General features: G+C 46.3%; 1 protein-coding gene across 1 annotated transcript; it reads left to right on the top strand.

The window, feature by feature from the left end:
- Positions 1-21,993: 21,993 nt before the first annotated feature.
- On the top strand, positions 21,994-23,367 carry LOC122014270 (dehydration-responsive element-binding protein 3-like). The gene has a single exon (XM_042570459.1). The coding sequence runs from the start codon at positions 22,560-22,562 to the stop codon at positions 23,244-23,246; it is 687 nt and encodes a 228-aa protein (XP_042426393.1). The 5' UTR covers positions 21,994-22,559; the 3' UTR covers positions 23,247-23,367.
- The last annotated feature ends 1,892 nt before the right edge of the window (positions 23,368-25,259 follow it).

The following is a 25,259-nucleotide window of genomic DNA, read 5'->3' as shown; positions in this document are numbered from 1 at the left end:
TTTCTTTTATACTGACTTTATAAAGAAACAAAGACCTCAGTTATTATGGAAGTGTGTGCTCTTAATCCTAATATAATAACAAGCACATATATTTGATATTTATTTCTTTAATTTATCAATGGGTGAGATTTAGTTCGATGAATCAATAAGCCCGATAAGTTGGGAAATGATATCACTTATAGTGTGTATTGTTGATTATAGAAGGAAACTGTGTCCTAGTGATCTAGGTTGAGAATATCCTCAAGAGGAGCTCATAAGGATTGTCATGTTAAACCCTGCAGGTGGACTTAGTCCGACATGACGATAAGGTTGAGTGGTACTACTCTTGGACTAAGATATTAATTAAATGAGTTGTCAGTAACTCGCTTAATTAGTGGGCATTTGGCATCTTAAATACAGGGAGACTAACACACTCATAATAAGAAGGAGCCCAAAATATAATTTGGGATTGGTGCGGTAGTTCAATAATAGTTCTTTAGTGGAATGAATTATTATTAATGGAATTAAGTTGTGTGTTCGGGGCAAGGGAAGCTTAATTTCATCGGGAGACCAAAACCAATTCCTCCTCTCGGTCCCTATCGTAGCCTCTTGTATATAGAGATTTATACCCACCACATACCCACCTTCTTACCCAACCAATAGGGGCCGGCCAAGCTAAGCTTGAAGCTCAAGCTTAGGGCCGGCCAAGCCTAAAGGTTGGCCTTAAGGTGGCCGGCCAATAGCTTGGAGCCCAAGTTTAGGTGGCCGGCCACATCATATTAAAAAAGATTTTTTATTAAAATTATTTCTTATGTGGATATCATAGTTTTAAAAGAGAGTTTAAAAATTAAATCTTTCCTTTTAAAGCTTTCTACAAAAGATTAAGAAAAGATTTGAAATCTTTCCTTATTTGTAGATTGAAAGAAGATTTTATTTTTAAGAAAAATTTTCCTTTTTGACCATGATAATAATTTAAAAGAAGTTTAAAATTAAATATTCTCTTTTATTAGTTTCTAAAAAGATTAAGAAAAGATTTGATATCTTTCCTTATTTGTAGATTGAAAAGAGATTTTAATTTTAGGGATAACTTTCTTTTGGAAATTATCCACATGTTTAGAAGAAGAATTTTAATTTATAAAATTTCCTTTTATTAACCAATCATGAAGGGATAAAATTATTGGAGAATTTTTATAAATTTCTAGAAACAAATTAGGAAGTTTTAATTCTTGTGTGAATTAAATTTTCCTTGTTTTGGGGAATTAGAAGTGGCCGGCCATTATTATTAAAAGAAGAAAATTGTTTTTTAATTAAAATAATTTTTCTTTTTTATGACAAAAGAATTAAGGAATTTTTTATTAAAATTTCCTTATTTGTCAAGACCAAGGATTATAAAAGAGGGGTCAGAGGTGCCTTCACTGTAATCAACTCTATTATTCTTCTCCTCTCTTTTCCTCCTTGGTGGCCGGCCCTAGCTTCTTCCTCTTCTCTTCTTCTTATGGCCGGCGGCAACCTCTCTTGGAGCTCTTGATGGTGGCCGGTTCTAGCTAGGAGAAGAAGGAGAGAAAGGTGGTTTTGTTTCTTGCATCCCTTGGAGCTTGGTGGTGGTGGCCGGACCTCTACTTCTCTTGAAGAATTGTGGTGGCCGAAACTTGCAAGGAAGAAGAAGGTGCTTGGTGGTTCTCATCTCGGAAGATCGTTGCCCACACAACGTCCGAGGTTAGAAGAGGAATACGGTAGAAGATCAAGAGGTCTTTTTAGAAGGTATAACTAGTAATTTTTTCTTTCCGCATCATGCTAGTTATTTATGGAAATAATACCAAATACAAGAGGCTTACGATTCTAGTATTTCGAATATGTTTTTCGAAGTTGTGTTCTTTTGTTTTATTTTTCCTTGTGATTTGATTGTTCTTTTCAGTTAACCTAAAGTTATTTTAGGAAATTAAATATTAGATTTCTATAAAAGGTTTTGTCTAGTCAGTGGTGGTTGCTCCCATATCCAAGAAGGTCATGTGCCTCGCCACGTCAGTACTGGGAACAAATTATGGAAATTAATATTTAATGGAATTAATAACTTAGGTGATTTGGATCAAACGTGTTAAGTTCCGCAGGAGATCCAAGTCTAAACCTTAAAGAACAAATAGATTAAGTTTTGGATCAAACGTGTTAAGTTCCGCAGGCGATCCAAAATTTAATTTAAAAGAACACATGTTAGTTAGGAAAAGGTTCAGACCTTTGTACAAAATTTTTGTACAGTGGAACCTCTAGGTTTTCCGAGTAGCAACAAACACGAACGATGTTCTCCATCCAGCCGGCCGGACGTACGTCCCGGCCGACGGTAAAGGAGAACAGGAACATCTCCTGATAGCCGTCAAGTCACATGACTAAGCCATACTCTTAGTCTGACAACGAGGTGTCTTGTTGTCCCATCGAAGGCGCGATGGGACTGTTGCAGTATGGTGTCAGGTAAGTTTTCTGACAGGCACACACCGAGGCATGGGCTGAGGATACGCACGCGCCTCGATAGGCGTGTAGGAGCTTTTTCATCGCCCTATATAAAGAACCGTAGACTTCGCCGGAGGTACGCATTCTACAAGCTTGGGAGCTCCTTTTTCCACAACTTACCTGACTTGAGCGTCGGAGGGTCGCCGCCGGGAACACCTTCCCGGCCCGACTTCTGTGTAGGAACGCCGGAGCTTCGGAGGCCTTTGCCATTGACTAGGAGAGCGCCACGTGCCCAGCGTCCCTTGGTTCGGCGATTCGGACAGGATCAATTTGGCGCCATCTGTGGGAACGCTCCTGCATCCGATCGGAAACAATGGACGAGGTTGGACGACAACACGCGGTGACACTTTCGACTGAGGAACTCGACGCTCTGATCGAGATAAGGGCCGCCAAGCTTGTGGAGCAAAAACAGAAGGCATCAGCCGAGCGGCCGGAGCAGCAAGCAACTTCAGCGTCTGGCGGCCGAGCGGAAGCACCACCTGCCACCGTCGCATTTCATCGGGCTCTGTTCCGCACCCCTGAAGCCGTGGCAGCCCACCGGGATAGGGGATCTTCTTCGGATGAAATGCCTAGGCGAGATGACAGGAAGGGGAAAGCCCTCCGAGTGGACTCATCGCCCGAGCAGATCAATCACCAATTTTCAGAGGCTATCCTACGAGACCCTCTGCCAAAGCAATACGCGCCTCCGACGATCGGCGAGTACAATGGAACAACCGACCCGGATGATCATCTGGGTAAGTTCGATAACACAGCTACTCTCCATCAATACACAGATGGAGTAAAGTGCCGAGTTTTTCTTACCACTCTCTCGGGCTCGGCTCAACGGTGGTTTCAGAGATTGCCGGACGGATCCATCACAAGCTTCAAAGATTTCCGAACGGCCTTCCTCCACCATTTTGCAAGCAGTCGACGCTACCAGAAAACGAGCATGAGCCTGTTCGCCATTAAGCAAGAAGCCCGTGAATCGCTCCGAGCTTACATCCAGCGGTTCAACCAAGTGGCGATGGACATCCCAACGGCCACCTCAGAAACCATGATGAACGCCTTCACACAAGGCCTGGTGGATGGGGATTTCTTCCGATCGCTCATCCAAAAGCCGCCCCGAGACTATGATCACATGCTACACCGGGCGAACGAATACATCAACGTGGAAGAGGCACAAGCGGCCAGGAAAAAAGAAATTCCAGCCGAGCGGCCCCCTCCGTCCGAGCGGAAACAACATGCCGCTCATCAGCCGCCCAGAGGACCGAGGGTCGAAGCAATCAGAGCCCACCATGTCCGATCCCACGTGCAAGAGGTAGCTGCCGCTCGGCCAAAGCCAAAGAAGAAATGGACCCCGATGTTCTGCTCCTTCCACCGAACGGATACGCACAACACAAGGGATTGTCGAAGTCTTCCCTTCGTGTCTCATCCCGTACCCCGGAATGTCGGACGACGGTCTCCCTCAGTCGACAGGCGACAGAGAATTCATGAAGCCGATCGAACGCGAGCTGATAGGCGACAGCAACAGACTCCCGATCGGCACCGTTCCCCAAGGCAGGAGAATCGCCGAGCGTCCAGAGAACGGTCTCGACCGTCCGCTCGGGAAGAGGAAAATAAAAGCAATACCTCCCGAGGCGAGATCAACGTTATTGCTGGCGGGCCGACCGGAGGAGACTCCAATCGAGCCAGAAAGGCGAGCGTCCGGCAGCTCCAAATCCATGCCGTTGGCTGCAGCCAAGAACGGGCGAGCGGACCGAAAATCAGTTTCGGGCCAGGGGACTTGGAAGAAGTTGAAGTACCCAACGACGATGCTCCGCTCATCAAAGCGGTAATAGCCAATTACACAATTCACCGCGTATTTGTTGACACAGGGAGCTCAGTCAACATCTTATTCAAGAAGGCGTTCGATCAGCTGCAAGTTGATCGAGCCGAGCTGTTACCCATGACAACTCCGCTCTACGGGTTTACGGGTAACGAAGTTCAGCCGGTCGGACAGATCCGGCTGGCTACCTCGCTGGGAGAAGAGCCCCTCAGAAGGACAAGGACAACAAATTTTGTGGTGGTCGACTCTCCCTCGTCCTACAACGTCATTTTGGGACGACCGGCGCTCAGCGAATTTCGAGCGGTCGTCTCAACCTTCCATCAGAAGATCAAATTCCCTGTGGAGGACAAAGTGGGAGAAGTACGAGGAGATCAGCTAGCAGCTCGGCGATGCTACATAGAGATGGTCCGAGCAGAAGCCAATTCCGCTCGGAAGGCGCCCCGGATCGAGGTGAACGCCATCACCGAAAAGCCACCCTCTTTAATTTATGAAGAAAAAGAGGAAGTGCATATTCACTCATCCCGATCGGAAGCCACAACCTTCATTGCGTCCGATCTGGAGGAGAAGCAGAAAGAAGAGCTGACACAATACCTCCAAAGAAATCATGATGTCTTCGTCTGGTCGACACATGAGCTGCCCAGAATTTCGCCGAACATAGCGCAACACGAGTTACATGTCCGACCGGACGCTCGGCCGGTAAAGCAAAGAAAAAGAGATTTCAGCGCCGAGCAGCACGTCATCATCCGGGCGGAGGTGGAGAAGCTTCTGGAAGCCGGCCATATACGCGAGGTTCAATTCCCAAGCTGGTTGGCTAACGTAGTATTGGTCTCCAAGCCGGGCAACAAATGGAGAGTGTGCATAGATTTCCGGGATCTCAACAAAGCTTGCCCGAAAGATTTTTATCCTCTGCCCCGGATAGACCAGCTGGTGGACTCTACGGCCGGCTGCGAATTAATCTGTATGCTCGACGCCTACCAGGGCTATCACCAAGTGCCGCTCGCCCGTGAAGATCAAGAAAAGGTCAGCTTCGTGACGGCCGACGGCACTTATTGCTACAATGTGATGCCGTTCGGATTGAAAAATGCGGGAGCCACATATCAGCGCTTAATGAATAAAGTATTCAGAGAGCAGATCAGGCGGAACCTAGAAGTTTATGTGGACGACATTCTCATCAAATCCGTCCGAGCGGCAGATCTCTTCAAAGACATGGAGGAAACCTTCCGAACGCTGCGCAAATATGGAGTCAAGCTAAATCCTCAGAAGTGCCTGTTCGGAGCAAAAGGGGGGCATTTTCTGGGGTACATAGTGACCGAGCGGGGAATTGAAGCAAATCCGAGCAAGGTGAAAGCCCTACAAGACATGCCGCCCCCAAGAAATACAAGGGAAGTACAGCGTTTGACCGGTCGGATAACCGCTTTATCCAGATTCATCTCCAAAACGGCCGACCGGAGCCTTCCTTTTTTCAAGATCTTACGCAAAGCTACAAAATTTCACTGGGACGAAGAATGCGATCGGGCATTCGAAGAATTGAAGACATATCTTAATTCTCTGCCTGTACTTGCCAAGCCGATCGGGGGTGAGTCACTTTATATTTATCTGTCTTCAACTGAGCATGCTGTAGGCTCAGCACTGGTGAGGTCTAGCGGCGAAGAGCAGCCGGTGTATTTTCTGAGCCACATTTTAAAAGATGCTGAATCTCGCTACACTGGGCTCGAAAAGCTAGCCTTCGCTCTGGTCCTTGCCGCTCGGCGCCTTCGTCCATATTTCCTAGCGCATACCATTATTGTCAAAACCAACAGCCCGCTCGGACATGTCCTACTAAATCCGGAGGCATCCGGACGGCTCATTAAATGGACGACGGAGTTGAGTGAATTTGATATCCAATACCAGCCCTGTTCGGCGATCAAAGCGCAATCCTTGGCCGATTTTGTGACTGAGGTGCAAAGGCCGGAGCCGGAAGCTATGTGGAGAATATATGTGGATGGATCGTCCACCCGGCTCGGAAGCAGGATTGGAATATTGCTGCTCTCCCCACAAGAAGAAAAAATGCACCTATCCGTCCGGCTGGATTATAAAGCTACAAACAATGAGGCAGAGTATGAGGCCCTCATAGCTGGTTTGCAGGCAGCACGATACGTGGGAGCCGGTCGGGTAACACTCCACTCGGACTCGCAGTTGGTCGCTCAGCAGCTCTCTGGTACCTTCGAAATCAATAGCGCTCGGCTCAAGCTCTACGCTGAAGCTTTCGAGAAGCTCAAAGCTGATTTTCGAGAAGTTATTGTTCAGAAGATACCCAGAGCAGAAAATCAAGCGGCCGATGAGTTAGCCAAGCTCGCGAGCTCAATAACGTCGGTCGCCATTCAGCAGCCAATTGAAAAAGTATTGTGGGTGGCGCACGTCAACCGGATGGAAGACCTCGCATTTCCAAGCGACTGGCGGACGCCCATCATAGAGTTCCTCCGCTCGGGTGCCACACCATCTAATGAATATGAAGCCCAGATGCTAAGGAGGAGAGCCGGCCGATTCACACTGATCGGCGATCAGCTTTATAAAAAGGCTTTCTCACGCCCGTTGTTGAAATGCGTGAGCTCGGAGGACTCGGCTTACATCCTCCAAGAAGTACATCAAGGATCGTGCGGAAGACATCCGGGCGGACGAGCACTAGCTAAGAAGATCGTGCTAGCTGGATACTTCTGGCCGACTTTACAAGCAGATGCCGCTCGGACAGTGTCGACGTGCCTTTCATGCCAAAAGTACCATAACTTCAACCACCGACAGGCAGAAGAAATGAAGGCATCAACAGTTTCCTGTCCGTTCGATCAATGGGGAATGGATATTGTTGGTCCATTCCAGATGGCGACCGGGCAGCGAAAATTTTTGCTAGTGACGGTTGATTATTTCTCCAAATGGGTGGAGGCCGAGCCACTAGCCAAGATCACCGAACAGATGGTCAAAAAATTTATCTGGCAACACATCATCTGTCGGTTCGGCATCCCTCGCCGCTTGGTCTCAGACAATGGGCGGCAATTCACAGGGAAGATGCTAGAGGATTGGTGCAAAAGCTACGGCATCGAGCAACACTTCACGTCCGTGGCTTATCCCCAAAGCAACGGTCAAGCCGAAGTGGCCAATCGGGAAATTCTTCGTATTTTGCGCGCTAGGCTTGACCATTTGGGAGGAAGTTGGCCAGATGAAGTGTCGGGCGTCTTATGGGCCATCCGAACAGCTCCAAAGGAAGGGACGGGCGTCACACCTTTTCACTTGGTGTATGGCGGCGAAGTAGTCATTCCTGTTGAAGTCGGAGTCGAATCCGCTAGGATCCAAAGCTATGACGAGGGCAACGCCGAACGGAGGAACACAGAGTTGGATCTGTTAGGATCCTTCGTACGGCTAGAGAGGGGGGTGTGAATAGCCGACCCCAAATCTCTCGCGTTTCTTCCTACAATTCGTTAGCGCAGCGGAAAATACAAAGAAACGTAAAAGAAGAAAACCAAACCTTAACACGAGGATGTAACGAGGTTCGGAGATTAGGGCTCCTACTCCTCGGCGTGTCCGTAAGGTGGACGAGTCCAGTCAATCCGTCGGTGGATGAGTCCCCGGAGAACCGGCTAATACAATATACTCCTTGTGGGTGGAGAAACCTCGCCACAAACGTTTGCAACAGCAAACAAAGAGTACAAGAACAAAGAGTAAGCAAGAAATACAATAAGAATACACAAGCACTCTACCAATCTTGCTTTCTCGTCGACTGGAGTCCGGATGAAGCAGCAGCTGTTCCAGTCGGTGAAGCTCACGCGAAGCTTTGGACGAGCTCAACAAAACTCAAGCACAGCAGCACTTAGCAACAGGAAGGAGGAAGAAGAGTTGTTTTCCTGTAGAAGCCCTCAGCCCCTTTATACCTGCGAAGAAGAAACAGCAGAGAACTAGCCGTTGCGTCGCAACGGCTAGAACTCTGATCGGTCTGCAGACCGATCAGCCTAGGCGCAAGAGCCCTCTGTTCGACACCTGATCGGTCCCCAGACCGATCAGGTGTCGCGATCGAATCCCTGATCGGTCTGCGGACCGATCAGGCTCTGTCCTGATCGGTCCCCAGACCGATCCCAGCTCTCCCAGCTCTCACAGACAGAGAATCGCACTCGTCTCCTGATCGGTCGTGCAGACCGATCAGGCATACACCTGATCGGTCCCTGGACCGATCAGGAGCTTCTTTTCTCCGCTTCTGATCGTTGCCTGATCGGTCTGTGGACCGATCAGTAACTCCACAGTATGCTACTGAGTGGAATCTGATCGGTCACCAGACCGATCAGGAAACACTGAGTATCACTGGATCGGTCTGGAGACCGATCCAGAGCTTGGTTTTTGCCCAAACCAAGTCCAAACCAATATCCGGTCAACCTTGACCTATTGGTTCATCATGCTTAGCATCTGGTCACTTCCTTGACCTGCTAAGACTCCCCACCAAGTGTCCGGTCAATCCCTTTGACCTACTTGGACTTTTCCACACCAGACGTCCGATCATCCCTGATCCATCTGGATTTTCCTCTTCGTGCCAAGTATCCGATCACTCCCTTGACCTACTTGGACTTTCCAACACCAGAAGTCCGATCATCCCTGATCCATCTGGATTTTCCAACACCAGAAGTCCGATCATCCCTGATCCATCTGGATTTTCCCTTGCCTGGTTTCACTCACCAGGACTTTCCAACTGCCTAACATCCCAGTTAGGACTTTCCCACTGCCTGGCTTCACTCACCAGGACTTTCCACACTGCCTAACATCCCAGTTAGGACTTTCCCACTGCCTGGCTCCACTCACCAGGACTTTCCACACTGCCTAACATCCCAGTTAGGACTTTCCCACGTGCCAAGCTCCCTGCTTGGACTTTTCCAGTGCCAAGTCTCCATACTTGGACTTTTCCAGTGCCAAGTCTCCATACTTGGACTTTTCCAGTGCCAGGCTCCCTGCTTGGACTTTTCCGTTGCCAAGTCTCTATACTTGGACTTTTTCCCGAATCAGGTCAACCAGGTCAACCTTGACCTACGGTTGCACCTACAATCCCCCAAACATCTATTCTTGTCTCACATCAAGAATAGAACTCTCTCACGAGTGTCAAACATCAACATGCAACTCAACTAGGTCAACCTTGACCTAAAGTTGCATCAACAATCTTCCCAAGTCAAACATCAAAATACAACTCGAGTCAAGTCAACTCGAGTCGGGTCAACCAGATCAACCTTGACCTAAGGTTGCACCAACAATCTCCCCCTTTTTGATGTTTGACAAAATCATAATCGAGTTAGGTTAACCTGATAACCTAACTTAGGTTTTCCAACCATCTTCCAATGTCCAATGTTCTTTCCTTGAACATTCTCTGGACATTCTCCCCTTAGGTTAACCCGATAACCTAACTTGGGTTCTCCAATAATTCTCCCCCTTTTTGACACACATCAAAAAGTATTCCAATGTTCTTCCTCGAACATTCCTTGACATTCTTCCCCTAGCTTAGGTTAACCCGATAACCTAGCTTGGGTTCTTCAATAATTCTCCAATGAACATTCTCCCCTTTTTGACACACATCAAAAAGAAAAGGAGGATATCAAGGTCAAGAGTTTCTTCCTAATGAAAGTCCCATACCTTTCATTGAAACTCTTAATTTCCCCCTTGATACTAAACTCAACAACCAACTTAGTGATAATTCCATATCACTAATCCTCAAGGAGTAAAAACTCTCCCTAAAAGTCAACTCCCCCTTGACAATTAGGTAAACACTCCCCCTAAAGATCAACTCCCCCTTGACCATTGCACCAACAATGTCTTGGAGAGTTTCAAACCTTCAGAAATTCGAAACTCAACTTCAAAAACTGAAATTTCAGACACCTGCTGAAAATCAGAACCTGGCACGCACTGATCGGTCCCCAGACCGATCAGAAACCACCTGGATCGGTCCCCAGACCGATCCACGCTTCACTGATCGCACTGGATCGTCACTGATCGGTCACCAGACCGATCAGGCCTTACCTGGATCGGTCCGGTGACCGATCCAGCCTCTGAAATCAGAGATTTCTGATTTTCTCTTCCGGAAATTCAGAAACTCCTAATAAATTCAAGAAAATTCCAAAAATCGTGAAATTTTGAGGATACATTCCTCATAACATACACTATCATGGAAAAATAGTTTTCTATGAAAATAGTTTCTATTTTCAAATCTTGATACAAAATTCGAAAACTTTGAAATAGTTCAAAGTTAAGTCAATTTTGTATCACAATGTCCAATGATGAATGCAATCACTAGGAAAGCTTCATCAAGGTTTTTCAAATCAATTTTAAAATGCTTTTAAAACCATTTGAATTTAGGACCATAATCTTTGGGCTAGATGTACATGACTTGTACACAAGCTTTCCCTATGATCCTCCATTTCTTGAATTAGGCTCATCTAGGTACAAGACCTATGTACCTTGATCCTAACTCATGATCCTAATATCTCACACACATCTAAAGTATATCAAACACATTCAAGTCAATTTTGATGTGAGATATGGGTTTAGGTTATCTTAGACTAAGTTCTCATGCATTTGCTAAACTACACTTTGATCTCAATATCAAAATGTGTTTTTATCCTTAAATCAAATTCATTGATTATTAATGCAAGAGATGATGACATGGCATAAATGATATCATAAATGGAAAACATGTGCCAAAGTCATGATGTCATGGCATAAAGTATGAAACTTGACTAGAGCATGACATATAGATAACCTAAGCATTATCATGACATTTCAAATGATAATAAGATAAATATGATGTCATGGCATGGCATATGGCAACCAATCATGGTAAGTTAGCACAAATAAAATACCTAAATTCCCTATCTAAGTATCCTTAGCCTTAGCTAACTTAAAATCTAACCCTAGATTGCCCATATGTCCCTAAGAGAAAACCAAAATCCCAATTATGGTATTTCTCTAGGTTTTCTAAGATTGTGCCAAATAAGATTAAAATCGATATTTTTCAAATATGGCACAATTTACTCTTCAAGGAGTAAATAATAATTCTATTTCATTTTCAAAGGTTATCAAAACCTTGAAAATGCTCCTTGAGTGTCAATTTCCTCAAGGTTGGGTTAACTACCCTCCTTATTGGAGTTGACACTCTCTAACCCATCTATGGGGTAGAGAAAATGCTCCTAGGAACCCAATACCTATTAGAGCTCATTGGGTTCACTAAAAATTCACTAGGGATAACTTCCCTAGCAACTCTCCTAATGACCCTCTTAGGCTTTAAAGCCTTGGCCATTTGGGACTCATCAAGATCAACTCTAGGGGTGACTCCCCTTGTGACCTTGGCAATGGTCTTCCTAGCCCTAGGTTTTGTTCCATAATCGAATGGAACATTATGATAAGTGGGCTTGACCATTTGGGACTTAGGTTTGTGACCCAAACCTTTCTTGTCCTTGAACTTGGGTTTTTGACTCTTAAACCCTAGAGATGACTTCTCCATGTTTTTAAGAGCCTTTTCTAAATTATCAAGTCTTGACCTCAAGACTTGATTTTCTCTCTCTAATACCTCAAGTTTTAATTTGTCATTTTCTCTTGAGATATTCCTAGGCATGTGTCTAGTCTTCTTGGGATTTCTACCTAGGTTTTCCTTAACTTTAGAAGCGTTAATCCTAGGGTTGATATTTCTAGTGTTATCCTTACCTAGGCTAACATGTTTAGCTCCTAAGCACATGTGTTGATTTCTAGTGTTAACATGCTCATCATTATTTGCAATAGCAATAAAACTACTAGCATGTTTCTTATTTGAATTGCAATAGTGTGCCTTAAAAGGTACCTTAGGGTTTGCCTTAGCTCCCCCTATCGATGTGCATCCCTTGTCCTTGTGAGGTTGCCTCCCCCTTGGACATTGACTCCGATAATGTCCCCTTCGCTTGCATTGGAAGCATACCACGTGCTGCTTGCCTTTGCGTGTCGGGACTCCGGCTCCCTTGACTTTTGGTGCCGGTGGAGTCTTCCTAACCCTCCTTGGACACTTACTCTTGTAGTGCCCATGTTTCCTACACTCAAAACACATTATGTGTAATTTGCTTGAAATCACAGTGTTTGAGTTACCTAGGGTTGTGGATGGAGATGAGCTTTCTTCTTCAACCCTTTCGGAGGTGGAAACTTCTTCTTCTTGCTCCGAACTTGAGCAAGAGGAACTCTCCTCCTCTTCTTCCTTGGATGTTGAGTAGCCCTCAACTCCCAATTTGCTCCCTCCATGATGTGAGCTACTTGGCTCACTAGGCTCCTCTTCATGGCTTGAAGTGGAGCTCTCTTCATGGTACTTGGCCAAGTTATCCCATAATTCCTTGGCATTGTTGTAACCTATCTTACACAAGATGTTAGTAGGCAATGAAAATTCAATTATTTTCGTTACCTCTTCGTTGATTTCGGATTTGTGAATTTGTTCTCTTGTCCACTCCTTCTTCTCAAGTGGTTTTCCTTCCTTATCCACCGGAGGAGTAAATCCTTCTTGTACACAAAACCAATTCATTATGTTAGTCATAAGAAAATACTTCATCCTTACCTTCCAATACGCGAAGTCGTCGCATTCGTAGAAGGGTGGAATGGTGACGTCTTCTCCATAGAGATCCATTCTCTAGCTTTGCTCCCACGGGTGTTGATCCGATGAAGAGCGAACCTTCGCTCTGATACCACTTGTTAGGATCCTTCGTACGGCTAGAGAGGGGGGTGTGAATAGCCGACCCCAAATCTCTCGCGTTTCTTCCTACAATTCGTTAGCGCAGCGGAAATACAAAGAAACGTAAAAGAAGAAAACCAAACCTTAACACGAGGATGTAACGAGGTTCGGAGATTAGGGCTCCTACTCCTCGGCGTGTCCGTAAGGTGGACGAGTCCAGTCAATCCGTCGGTGGATGAGTCCCCGGAGAACCGGCTAATACAATATACTCCTTGTGGGTGGAGAAACCTCGCCACAAACGTTTGCAACAGCAAACAAAGAGTACAAGAACAAAGAGTAAGCAAGAAATACAATAAGAATACACAAGCACTCTACCAATCTTGCTTTCTCGTCGACTGGAGTCCGGATGAAGCAGCAGCTTCAAAAACTCTAACAGCAGCAGCTGTTCCAGTCGGGGAAGCTCACGCGAAGCTTTGGACGAGCTCAACAAGACAACTCGAACGACGGAGAAGCCTCTATGGAGAGCTTATTTTAACCCCCTCAGAATTGCTTCCAGTTCGTGAAAAACCACTGAGTTCAGTTGCTCTCTGTTTCTGCGGGCTGAGGCCACGGCGAACATGACTATGCCGGTGTGGCTACGACCGATGCACCCGAGGCCTATCCGATCGGTGCGGACCGATGCATCGCAATTGATCTTGATCTCCCCAGCAGATGGGGGAACCCACCGGCACTCACAGCGGGCTTCTGCGCTGCTGCTGAAGAACGCGACCCTGGACCGATCAGGAGCTTCTTTTCTCCGCTTCTGATCGTTGCCTGATCGGTCTGTGGACCGATCAGTAACTCCACAGTATGCTACTGAGTGGAATCTGATCGGTCACCAGACCGATCAGGAAACACTGAGTATCACTGGATCGGTCTGGAGACCGATCCAGAGCTTGGTTTTTGCCCAAACCAAGTCCAAACCAATATCCGGTCAACCTTGACCTATTGGTTCATCATGCTTAGCATCTGGTCACTTCCTTGACCTGCTAAGACTCCCCACCAAGTGTCCGGTCAATCCCTTTGACCTACTTGGACTTTTCCACACCAGACGTCCGATCATCCCTGATCCATCTGGATTTTCCTCTTCGTGCCAAGTATCCGATCACTCCCTTGACCTACTTGGACTTTCCAACACCAGAAGTCCGATCATCCCTGATCCATCTGGATTTTCCAACACCAGAAGTCCGATCATCCCTGATCCATCTGGATTTTCCCTTGCCTGGTTTCACTCACCAGGACTTTCCAACCGCCTAACATCCCGATTAGGACTTTCCAGCGGCTTCACTCACCGGGACTTTCCACACCGCCTAACATCCCGTTAGGACTTTCCCACCGCCTGCTCCACTCACGGGACTTTCCACACCGCCTAACATCCCACTTAGGACTTTCCCGTGCCAGCTCCTGCTTGGACTTTTCCATGCAAGTCTCCATACTTGGACTTTTCCAAAGTCTCCATACTTGGACTTTTCCAGTGCCAGGCTCCCTGCTTGGACTTTTCCGTTGCCAAGTCTCTATACTTGGACTTTTTCCCGAATCAGGTCAACCAGGTCAACCTTGACCTACGGTTGCACCTACAATCCCCCAAACATCTATTCTTGTCTCACATCAAGAATAGAACTCTCTCACGAGTGTCAAACATCAACATGCAACTCAACTAGGTCAACCTTGACCTAAAGTTGCATCAACAATCTTCCCAAGTCAAACATCAAAATACAACTCGAGTCAAGTCAACTCGAGTCGGGTCAACCAGGTCAACCTTGACCTAAGGTTGCACCAACAGGATCTGGTCGAAGAGGAAAGAGCCAAGGCGTCCGTCCGGCTGATGGCGTACCGGCAACGGATGAAGTAAAATTACAATCGCCGCGTAATCCCCAGATCATTCCAGGTCGACGATCTTGTCTGGAAGAAAGTCAAGCCGGTCGGCGACGTCGGCAAATTGGAGGCACCGTGGGCGGGGCCCTTCAAGGTTATTGAAAAGATTCGCTCGGGCGTATATTACTTGGAGGATGAAGCCGGGCGGCAGCTGGATCGATCGTGGAGTGCAAATCATCTCCAGCCTTATCGAGCTGGATGAAAGGTGCGCAAATGTAATTCATTTTTGTGTATGTGCTAGTCGCCTATGGACTTGTAATGCAGGAAGCAAAAAGATGAAAACACATTAAGCATTCTCCGCCGAACGGCTTAATGCGGGAAGACCCCGTGCCGTTCGGCCGGGGCATATAAATGTACGAGCCGCACGCTCGATAACGAAGACCCCTCGCCCCTCGGCAGGGCGTATATAATCAGTTAGCCGTAAAGGCCGTCGAGCTTCGACGTTAAATATCGAGAGACGAGCCGGCGTCTATAAACCTTCCGAGCGAAAGACCGTCGAGCTCCGAAGTTAAATATCGAGAGACGAGCCGGCGTCTATAAACGTCCGAGCGGAAGACCGTCGAGCTCCGACGTTAAATATCGAGAGACGAGCCGGCGTCTATAAACCTTCCGAGCGGAAGACCGTCGAGCTCCGACGTTAAATATCGAGAGACGAGCCGGCGTCTATAAACCTTCCGAGCGGAAGACCGTCGAGCTCCGACGTTAAATATCGAGAGACGAGCCGGCGTCTATAAACCTTCCGAGCGGAAGACCGTCGAGCTCCGACGTTAAATATCGAGAGAGCCATAAACCTTCCAAGCGGAAGACCGCCGAGCTCCGACGTTAAATATCGAGAGACGGCGTCTATAAACCTTCCGAGCGGAAGACCGCCGAGCTCAGGTTAAATATCGAGAGACGAGCGGCGTCTATAAACGTCCGGCGGAAGACCGCCGAGCTCCGACGTTAAATATCAAAATACGAGCCGGCGTCTATAAACCTTCCGAGCGGAAGACCGCCGAGCTCCGACGTTAAATATCGAGAGACGAGCCGGCGTCTATAAACCTTCCGAGCGGAAGACCGTCGAGCTCCGACGTTAAATATCGAGAGACGAGCCGGCGTCTATAAACGTCCGAGCGGAAGACCGTCGAGCTCCGACGTTAAATATCGAGAGACGAGCCGGCGTATATAAACGTCCGAGCGGAAGACCGTCGAGCTCCGACGTTAAATATCGAGAGACAAGCCGGTGTCTATAAACGTCCGAGCGGAAGACCGTCGAGCTCCGACGTTAAATATCGAGAGACGAGCCGGCGTCTATAAACGTCCGAGCGGAAGACCGTCGAGCTCCGACGTTAAATATCGAGAGACGAGCCGGCGTTTATAAACCCTCCGAGCGGAAGACCGTCGAGCTCCGACGTTAAATATCGAGAGGCGAGCCGGCGTCTATAAACCTTCCGAGCGGAAGACCGTCGAGCTCCGACGTTAAATATCGAGAGACGAGCCGGCGTCTATAAACATTCCGAGCGGAAGACCGTCGAGCTCCGACGTTAAATATCGAGAGACGAGCCGGCGTCTATAAACCTTCCGAGCGGAAGACCGTCGAGCTCCGACGTTAAATATCGAGAGACGAGCCGGCGTTTATAAACCTTCCGAGCGGAAGACCGTCGAGCTCCGACGTTAAATATCGAGCGACGAGCCGGCGTCTATAAACCTTCCGAGCGGAAGACCGTCGAGCTCCGACGTTAAATATCGAGAGACGAGCCGGCGTCTATAAACCTTCCGAGCGGAAGACCGTCGAGCTCCGACGTTAAATATCAAGAGACGAGCCGGTGCCTATAAACGTCCGAGCGGATAGCCAGTCACATGATGCAATCAACGATAGCCTGGTCATACGGCTGAGTGGCTCGCTTATCAAAAATGTATGGAATAACCCTTTGGGGGTAAGGCACAAAGAAAAAGTGGGTCAGTGGAAGTTAGGGATATTAGCATGTAAATGCCGAGCGTTTACGTTCGAAAGCCTAGCAGCTGCGCGGTCGCATGATAGATGTCATTAAGGCGATCGAATTGAGCCGGACAGAAGCGTGGTGCCGAGCGGAAAGGATATAAAGAACACTTTGGCGTGACGACGGAAAAACGCCTTGCTAAAACAGAAGTGAAAGGAGCAGAAGGTCATCTATTACTCATTAGGTAAATCAAATAAGTCATTACAGAGATAAGTTGGGCGAACGGAGGGAATACAAAAAGTTCATAAAACGCTCCTCACACATCAAAATCAAAAAGAGCGTCGGATGATTTGAGAAGGGAGAGTTCCCACTGGCATAAGCACTGGTTTGTTCTGATAGCCCACCGCCTTGATCGCCTCCTCGAAAGTCAGGGATATCTTGTCGGTAAACTTCTCTCCGAAGTCTTCCGAGCGGAGGAACGCCTTCCTCACTTCTTCGGAGCGAGCCGACTCCCCCTTTAGCGTGGGCAGCGTCGCTGGCGGCCTGAAGATCCTTCAAATCTCCATCAAATCTTTGGAGATCGGCCGAGCGGCTCTCCTTCTCGGTGGCTAGCAGGGCGTCCAAATCTTTGATGCGTTGTTCCAGCCCCCTGATCTCCACCTTCATGTGGTCCATATCATTGATGGCCTGTTGCTTCCGAGTGGTCGCCGTTTTGATCTCTTTATCTCGTTGCTTGATCATCGTTTCAAGCCGAACGACCTTGCTCGCCAGATCGGAAGCCCTTTTCCGTTCGGCATCCAGTAGTTTTTTGGCCTTCTCCAGAGCGGCCGTCGACGGCCCGGCACCCCCCGCAGCTTTTTGTTTTTTCAACTCGTCCTCCAGTTCGGCCAATCGATCGCTAATGGCGATCTGCTCCACCCAGTTCTGCTAGCAAATGGGGACAGGTTAAAAACATAATTTAAATACGTAAACAAAGAAACAGAGCATACCCCGGTGGCCTGTTGTAGATTGCTGTCGCCGAGCTGCCCGAGAGTCATCTTGGCTATTCGACGCCGAGCGTCCACCCAAGCTTGGGCAGGGGGCCTGTCAAGGTAATATGCTGCTCGGAGACCACAGGCCGATCAGCAGCTGCCATGTACGCCTCTGAAGGAAGGCGCAGAACGGTTTTAATTAAGTTTTGGCCGCTCGGCTCGCTCTGGGAAGCGTCGGCCTTACCGGACGGCCCACCTGTGGACGAGGAGGGAAGCTCGCCCAAGCGCCTGATACGGCGCAAAGTTCTTGAAAGGCTGGACGGCGGCACCTCAGAGCTGGCCCTCGGAGAACCATGAGGAGTCGGAGTACTCTTGAGGGAAACCGTCCCGGACAGCATCGGCGCATCCGCGCCCCGCTCGAGCTGTGGCTCATCGAGTGTAGTCGAGGCAGATGCGGATTCCGGTCGTAGGCGTTTCCGAGCGCGTAGCGGCACATCATCGACCGAACGGCCCTCCACCTCGGCTTCGGTAGGAGGTGCTATGTCACCCGCGGCCTCATCGTGAGAGGCAGGGGCGTCTGAGGCTTCGGGGACAGTTGGTGTCCCCTCACCTTCTTCGTCGGCCGGATCAGTTGGAGCAAGGCCCCGTTCGGCGGCCTCCTTGTTCGTCATCGCCTCAATCTGAGCGGCCTTCAGTTTGAGCTTCTCGGTAGCTTTGGCGCGCCACATGACTTCAGCTGCAGGAGCAAAAAATAAATCAGTTAGAACAAAACAAATGGGAAGATAAGGAAACTTACTCATGCTGCAGGGCAGATCGGCTGTGGTAGAGGATAAGCCGAATATGTGCATTACTCCCGGGAGGAGTAGCTTGTCAATATGATAGCGCTGGCCAACTAGCCGTTCGGCTGCATGAAGGTAGGCTGCGTCACCTCTAAATTTGCCGAGCTCCGGTTGCGATGGCATCGCCGTCTGCCACTTGGTGCGAAAAGTTGGCCGCTTAGGAAAACGTATATAGAAAAAATGCTTCTTCCAATGTTTGTTGGAGCTCGACATATTATCAAAAAGGACGAAGCCTATCTTAGACTGGAAAACAAAGGTGCCCCACTCGGCTTGCTTGGGATAAAAAAAGTAGTGGAAAATTTTTGGTTCTAAGGGGATGTCATTCAGTTTGAATAAAACTATCACTCCGCTCAGCAACCTAATAGAGTTGGGAACTACCTGGCCGAGCGGAATGCGGAAATAATTGCAAACTTCTAAGAAAAACTTGTGGGGTGGAAAACGCAGTCCGGCCAGAAATTGGTCTCGGAAGAAAACAACAGTGCCGGGCGGCGGATCGTGAGGCCGATCGGCCGGTGTGGCTAACACTATTTGGTGGTCGTTCGGCAGGTCATAGGCTCGAGTGAGGCGCAAGGCGTCCTCCTCGTCGAACCAGCTTTCCATGTTCGAGTACCAAAGACCCGGAGCACCGCCGGTCGGCTGCGAGGTGCTAGTCATGGTCGACAAACAAGGATACGGGACCAAAAGGGAAGGTTCAAGCAAGGAATGGAGGAAAACCGACTGAAGAAAGCGATTAACAGAAAGAAGAAAATGTTGGGAACGAGAAGGAGGGTCTTACGAGCAAGAAAGATGATCGACGGGGGCCTGGGGGTTGCCGAAGAATTGAGGGGCGAGGTCGCCGGAGAAAATAACGAGCAGAGGAGCGCCGGAGGAAGATGCAGCAACAAGGCTGCGGAAACGGAGTCGCGGGCTTTATATCGCCGCCCGGGAGCAACCTCCACCGTCCAATCCAGGTCGTCGATAACGAGGTCATCATCCAGCCGTCCATTTCAAACGGCGACTGTCCCATCGGAAGTGACGCCACCGCCATACTCTGACAAACGCATGATCGCCACGTGTCAGCTGGATACTGGCCGCATTTAATGAGCTCCCCTTACCGTGCGCAGTGCACGTGATGAATAGTAGGGGAGAGCATAGGACATGGAGTCCAAGAGACCACAAGGCACGGACCAGATATCGCCGAACGGGCGAGCATCATTGGACCTGGCCGAGCGGCCCAATACAATTATCGTTGTTCTGTCAGATCGGCAGTCCAGTCAGTCGGACTTCGCCTCCTTCGACTAGACTCGAGGGGAAGGCAAGTGATCCAGTGGTAAGAGCCCGGGACCCCCTAACGAGGGGTCAACGCCACGTGGAGGCCAAATGGCCATGTAGCCCGCCGGAGAAGGGTGAGCCGACCGGACTTGGAAGAAATGGATAAGGCCGATCGGCCGACCAATGGACATTCGGTAGTAAAAGGCGCCCTGACCGGGTCGAGGTTCCGACGCTCAATGAAACAATGTCTCAGAGCCGAGAGGAAGTCACTCGCCTGGAGGTCTCCCCGGCATCGCAGCACAAGCGACAGGCGAGATATGAGGGGCGTGCCGTCCGGCCGCCGCAGGGGATGAAGGTCGTCCGAACGATGTTCTCCATCCAGCCGGCCGGACGTACGTCCCGGCTGGCGGTAAAGGAGAACAGGAACATCTCCTGATAGCCGTCAAGTCACATGACTAAGTCATACTCTTAGTTTGACAACGGGGTGTCTTGTTGTCCCATCGAAGGCGCGATGGGACTGTTGCAGTATGGCGTCAGGTAAGTTTTCTGACAGGCATACACCGAGGCATGGGCTGAGGATACGCACGCGCCTCGATAGGCGTGTAGGAGCTTTTTCATCGCCCTATATAAAGAACCGTAGACTTCGCCGGAGGTACGCATTCTACAAGCTTGGGAGCTCCTTTTTCCACTACTTACCTGACTTGAGCGTCGGAGGGTCGCCGCCGGGAACACCTTCCCGGCCCGACTTCTGTGCAGGAACGCCGGAGCTTCGGAGGCCTTTGCCATTGACTAGGAGAGCGTCACGTGCCCAGCGTCCCTTGGTTCGGCGATTCGGACAGGATCAATAGCCATTTATTTTAGGAAACATGGATAATGCCAGTGTGGATCTTGGAGCACGTGGAGCATAATTGCAACTCTATAAAAAGTAGTCCCACTTTACGAGCATATTTATGCATACACATGCATTTACAAATCCTAGACTATTGTTCTTCTTTCTTCCTCTCTTCTGTTGAATATTTATTTGAGCATTAAAGTGGTTGCGCTGGGAATCTCTCAATCATCATTCTAATTCTTTCATTCTCGTTCTCTCTCGTTTAGGCTCCTGTAGGTCTTTTCATAAATCAATAAGGCGATCGATAACCAAGTCAACATCGATATCAATTCATCGATGATTAGTTCGTCGACATTTTCAGACAAGATCAATAGATAGTTACAATCAACAATGGGCTGTGGAAATTGAGTTGGTTTAATCCTCCAAATATCTCTAATAATTGAGTTGATTTTTTTAATAATTTCATAACGCCCAAAATAAAGTATAAACATATCCTAACAAATGTCGTTGATATAATAGAGTTTTCTTGTTTATATATATAACATATTTAAAATTTAAATGAATCAAGCAATTGAATACGTGATCACAAAATTTTACTTTTGAGTCAGCATCCCTGTGAACTTTAGATTTATATATCATAATAAAAATCACACAATATAATTTTTTTCATCAAAATATATATATATATATATATATTTTGTTTAACTGACAAACTAAATACTTTAGTTCAAAACTAAAATATTAAAAGAAACTAAAAAATTGAAACGATTAAAAACAAACTAAGATGAGTTTTGTATAAAATTAAATAAGTCATTCTTTGTAAATTGTAAACATTCTATTATGTATTTTTTGGGGGTTGAATTCATCCTTTATTTTAATAAAAGATTAAAAAAAAAGTCTCAATATTAATATTTTGTTTGCAGTGCAGGGCAGTGCAGCGCAGCTGTAGTTGGACCTAGGGAATTGACATATCCGATGGAGGAATAATATATAAAACAAAATAAGAGCATCATTACAAGTGTATTTTGTACTGGAGACTGGAGAATGCATTTATTGTCGTTGAAGGAGAGCACGGTCAAAAAGGGGCGCCCGCAATTAAAATTTTGGGCACGTCAAAGCGCATAGAAGTCACGAGAATCGAATGACCATGCAAATCAGCATCATATCGGCTGCCTGGCCCACATCCAAATTAATAACTAGATACCCAAAAGGCAAAGAAAGGAGCTCAACCTGTCTGATCTGGCTAGCTAAATGGTCCGTCTCCTTCCTCATTTATAAAGGACAACCATAGCAATTGAATTCAGCAACAGGGAGAAGAGATATTAGAGAAGGTGAAGGAGGGGGGAAACCACAAGTGAAAGAGCTCGTACGTAATTATTGTTTAATCAGAGACAGAAGAGGTGGGCCATTGTCATTTGAAATCGTAGCAGAAGGTCGCTTTGTGGCCTTTATATCTTATCTTCATCTGATCATCTCTACGAACCATTCCATCTCCTCCAACACAATCTCCCTTTCGATGTCTCTGTTTTCAGTTTTCACGAACTCAAAATCGTGTAGTCGTATGTCATCGCTGGTAAAGCTCGCAACTTTATAGCAGTTTGATGCTTCTATCGTTCGGGTCGCCTTGAAGTCTCTGGAAGAATTCTTCTTCTTCTTCTTCTTCTTCTTCTTCTTCTTTTTACAATGATTTATGCTGCTTGACGAGGCAACCTGGTGATCAGCTGTTTGCCATGCTTGATGAAGAGTCTCTGTGTTCTTATCTTCCCTGATTCAGTGTTTTGTGTCCAATTCTCATGGAGAGGAGAGTAGAAATTTCATCAAAAAGATAGCTTTTTTTGGCTTCGATAGCGCCGGAAGGAGATTGTGAGATGGACAACCAAAAAGATAGTCTTTTGACATTAATGGTAGAGCCTCCAAACTCTACGGAGGTGGAAAGGAGCGCCCATTCCATGTCTTCCCACTCCCCTGCGTCCTCCTCTTCCTCCCCGCCTCTGTCGAGCAAGGGTGGCGGCGAAGGCGCCGGCGCCGGCGCCGCCACGAAGCGGCGGCGCCACCAGAGCGACCACCCGGTGTACCGCGGCGTCCGGATGCGGAACTGGGGGAAGTGGGTGTCGGAGATCCGCGAGCCTCGCAAGAAGTCGCGAATCTGGCTGGGCACGTTCCCAACTCCGGAGATGGCGGCGCGGGCTCACGACGCGGCCGCCCTAAGCGTCAAGGGGGCCGCCGCGGTGCTCAACTTCCCGGAGCTCGCCGGTTTGCTCCCCCGCCCGGCCACGCTCTCCCCCCGCGACGTCCAGGCCGCAGCCGCCAAGGCCGCTGAGATGGATCCCGGCGCCGGCGTGGAGTTGCCGGCAGACTGCGACGACCTGGGCCAGATCGTTGAGCTGCCACCGCTGGACGAAGGGTTCCGCATCCTCGACTCGGCCGATTCCGGCAGCGAGTTCCTCTTCGACTCGTGGGGGTGGTGGCTCCCGTGGACGGAGACGGCGGATCTTTCGTGGACTCCGGCCGATACTTTTCCTCCGACCAGCTTCGAAGCTCTTCAATGGAACTAAATATCTATCATCATCAACTCTTCTTCCTTCAATTTTTCCAATTTGGGCTCCTTTTTCATTGCTTTTAATTCTATTTTCGTTTCTTCTATGGATATAAATTTTTGTTTTTTTCTTCTTTCTAGTCCCAATTACTTTTTTTTTTAAATTTCTTTGCTACAAAATCAGGTGACTATATATTTTGGGGAACGCTTGGAGAAGAAACTATGCTTCTCTTCTTCTTTCTTCCTTTTAGCATTTTCCTAAATCAAGAAAATTAAGTACGATTGAAATTTATTGAGTAATTAAACTACGAACTCCTTTTTCTACAAATCTGAAGAACTCCTTTTCTTTATTATTATTATTTTTTTAAAATAATCCATTAAACTAAGACTCTCTCTGTCTATGCGACTGTTTGTTTCCCCAAGGAATTGTGAAGTTACATTTTTGAATTTTCTAATTACTATTAAAAAAATCTATACGAAGAGCCTTTTTTTCTTCTTGTTTTATCCGTCGAAAAGTGGAAAATAAAATGTTTTTCTTTAAATTTTTCAAAACACAACTCTCTTCATTGTATCTATATGCTTCAAAATTTTCCCCATTGAAACCCCTTACTCGAATATGAAATCATTTTTTCAAGATTAAAGTGAGTTTTTTTTTTTAGTTACGTAAACGTTTACATTGTGGAAATATCGTATATTTTAGATTAAAATGAATTTAAAGTAAAACTAAGTTAAAAAAAAATGTTATTATTCACAAATTGTTTAAATTAAAGTATTCATCAATATACGCTTACTTCAACAAATTATAGGTATTATTAACATGTTTTTGAAAAAAAAATAAAAGATTATCACAAATTTTTTAAATATTACTAAAATATAAAGACGAAAATGATTTTATTCATAAAAAATCAAACAAAAATATTACGACAAGCAGATTGAAAATTGTAAATTTATGACGATACAAATGGAGAATGTATAATAAGAAAAAAAAACACTTAATTTTGGGTAAGATTAAAATATTGATCCAGTAAAATTTATTATTATTTTTTTGTAAATGTGAGAAAATCTTTGATTTGAATCACAAACAATAAAATTAAACTGTTTTAAACATTATGATTGTCCGAATCAAAACAAGGACGTCCTTTTCAATGGCCATAGATATAAATGAAAAATTGCCATCGGAACAGCGATGACTCACTCGCCACTGCCCAACCTCAGTGGCAAATAATTAATTATTATTTTTTTAAAAAGGAAAAAAATAAATCGACACAGTAATAAAAAAAACAAAGATGGATATTTCTTGAGTTTTTTTATTTATTTAATATTGGTGCTGAAATTAATTCCATCTCACCCACCACCAAGATGATGGACCAACAATAACCAATGGACTATTCTAATATAAAAGAATAATATTTTTTTTTCTCTGTGTATCATATGAAAGAATGTTTTTCTTTTTAAAATATATATTTTTAGCAAGTTATAAGATATAATTTAAAATAATTTTAATATATTATTATAATATCTATAATAGAATTTGATCGTACATAAAATGTTTTTTTTAAAAATAAAATAACATATTTAAAAATTATAGAAAATAAATATTTATTATAATATTTTATCTTTATTAGTAAAGAATTGTAAATATTGATTTTATTTGCGGTGCACTTGTATGGTTTACAAGTTGTAGTTATTTGGATCCCACTAAACGCTGGCTCTCGTTTGCATGCATACCGTACAATAAATATACAAATGGACAGAGAAATGTGATAGAAACGTGTGCAACTTGTAGCATACAACATGTATTCAAATATAAATACGTGTTCTATTTTTGCCACGTTTTGTAGAAATAAATACGTCAAAGATTATAGGTGAACAAGAGGAAAAATAAAATCAAAATAAATAGTTTTTCCCATTTTCATAATTAATTTGTCCCTCTCTCCAAGAAAAAGAGTTCATATCGATTCGGTGGGAGAAATAAATGTATAGCGATTATTTGAGGGCGATAATATGAAAAGGATCTACTTAAACTTACCTA

Source organism: Zingiber officinale, chromosome 8B (genome assembly GCF_018446385.1).
Source record: "Zingiber officinale cultivar Zhangliang chromosome 8B, Zo_v1.1, whole genome shotgun sequence".
In the NCBI taxonomy this organism is placed as follows: domain Eukaryota; kingdom Viridiplantae; phylum Streptophyta; class Magnoliopsida; order Zingiberales; family Zingiberaceae; genus Zingiber; species Zingiber officinale.
This window is presented reverse-complemented; position numbering and strand designations above follow the sequence as displayed.

Coding starts and splice junctions, on each gene's coding strand:
- LOC122014270 (XM_042570459.1), top strand. CDS start 22,560: ATGGACAACCAAAAAGATAGTCTTTTGACATTAATGGTAGAGCCTCCA.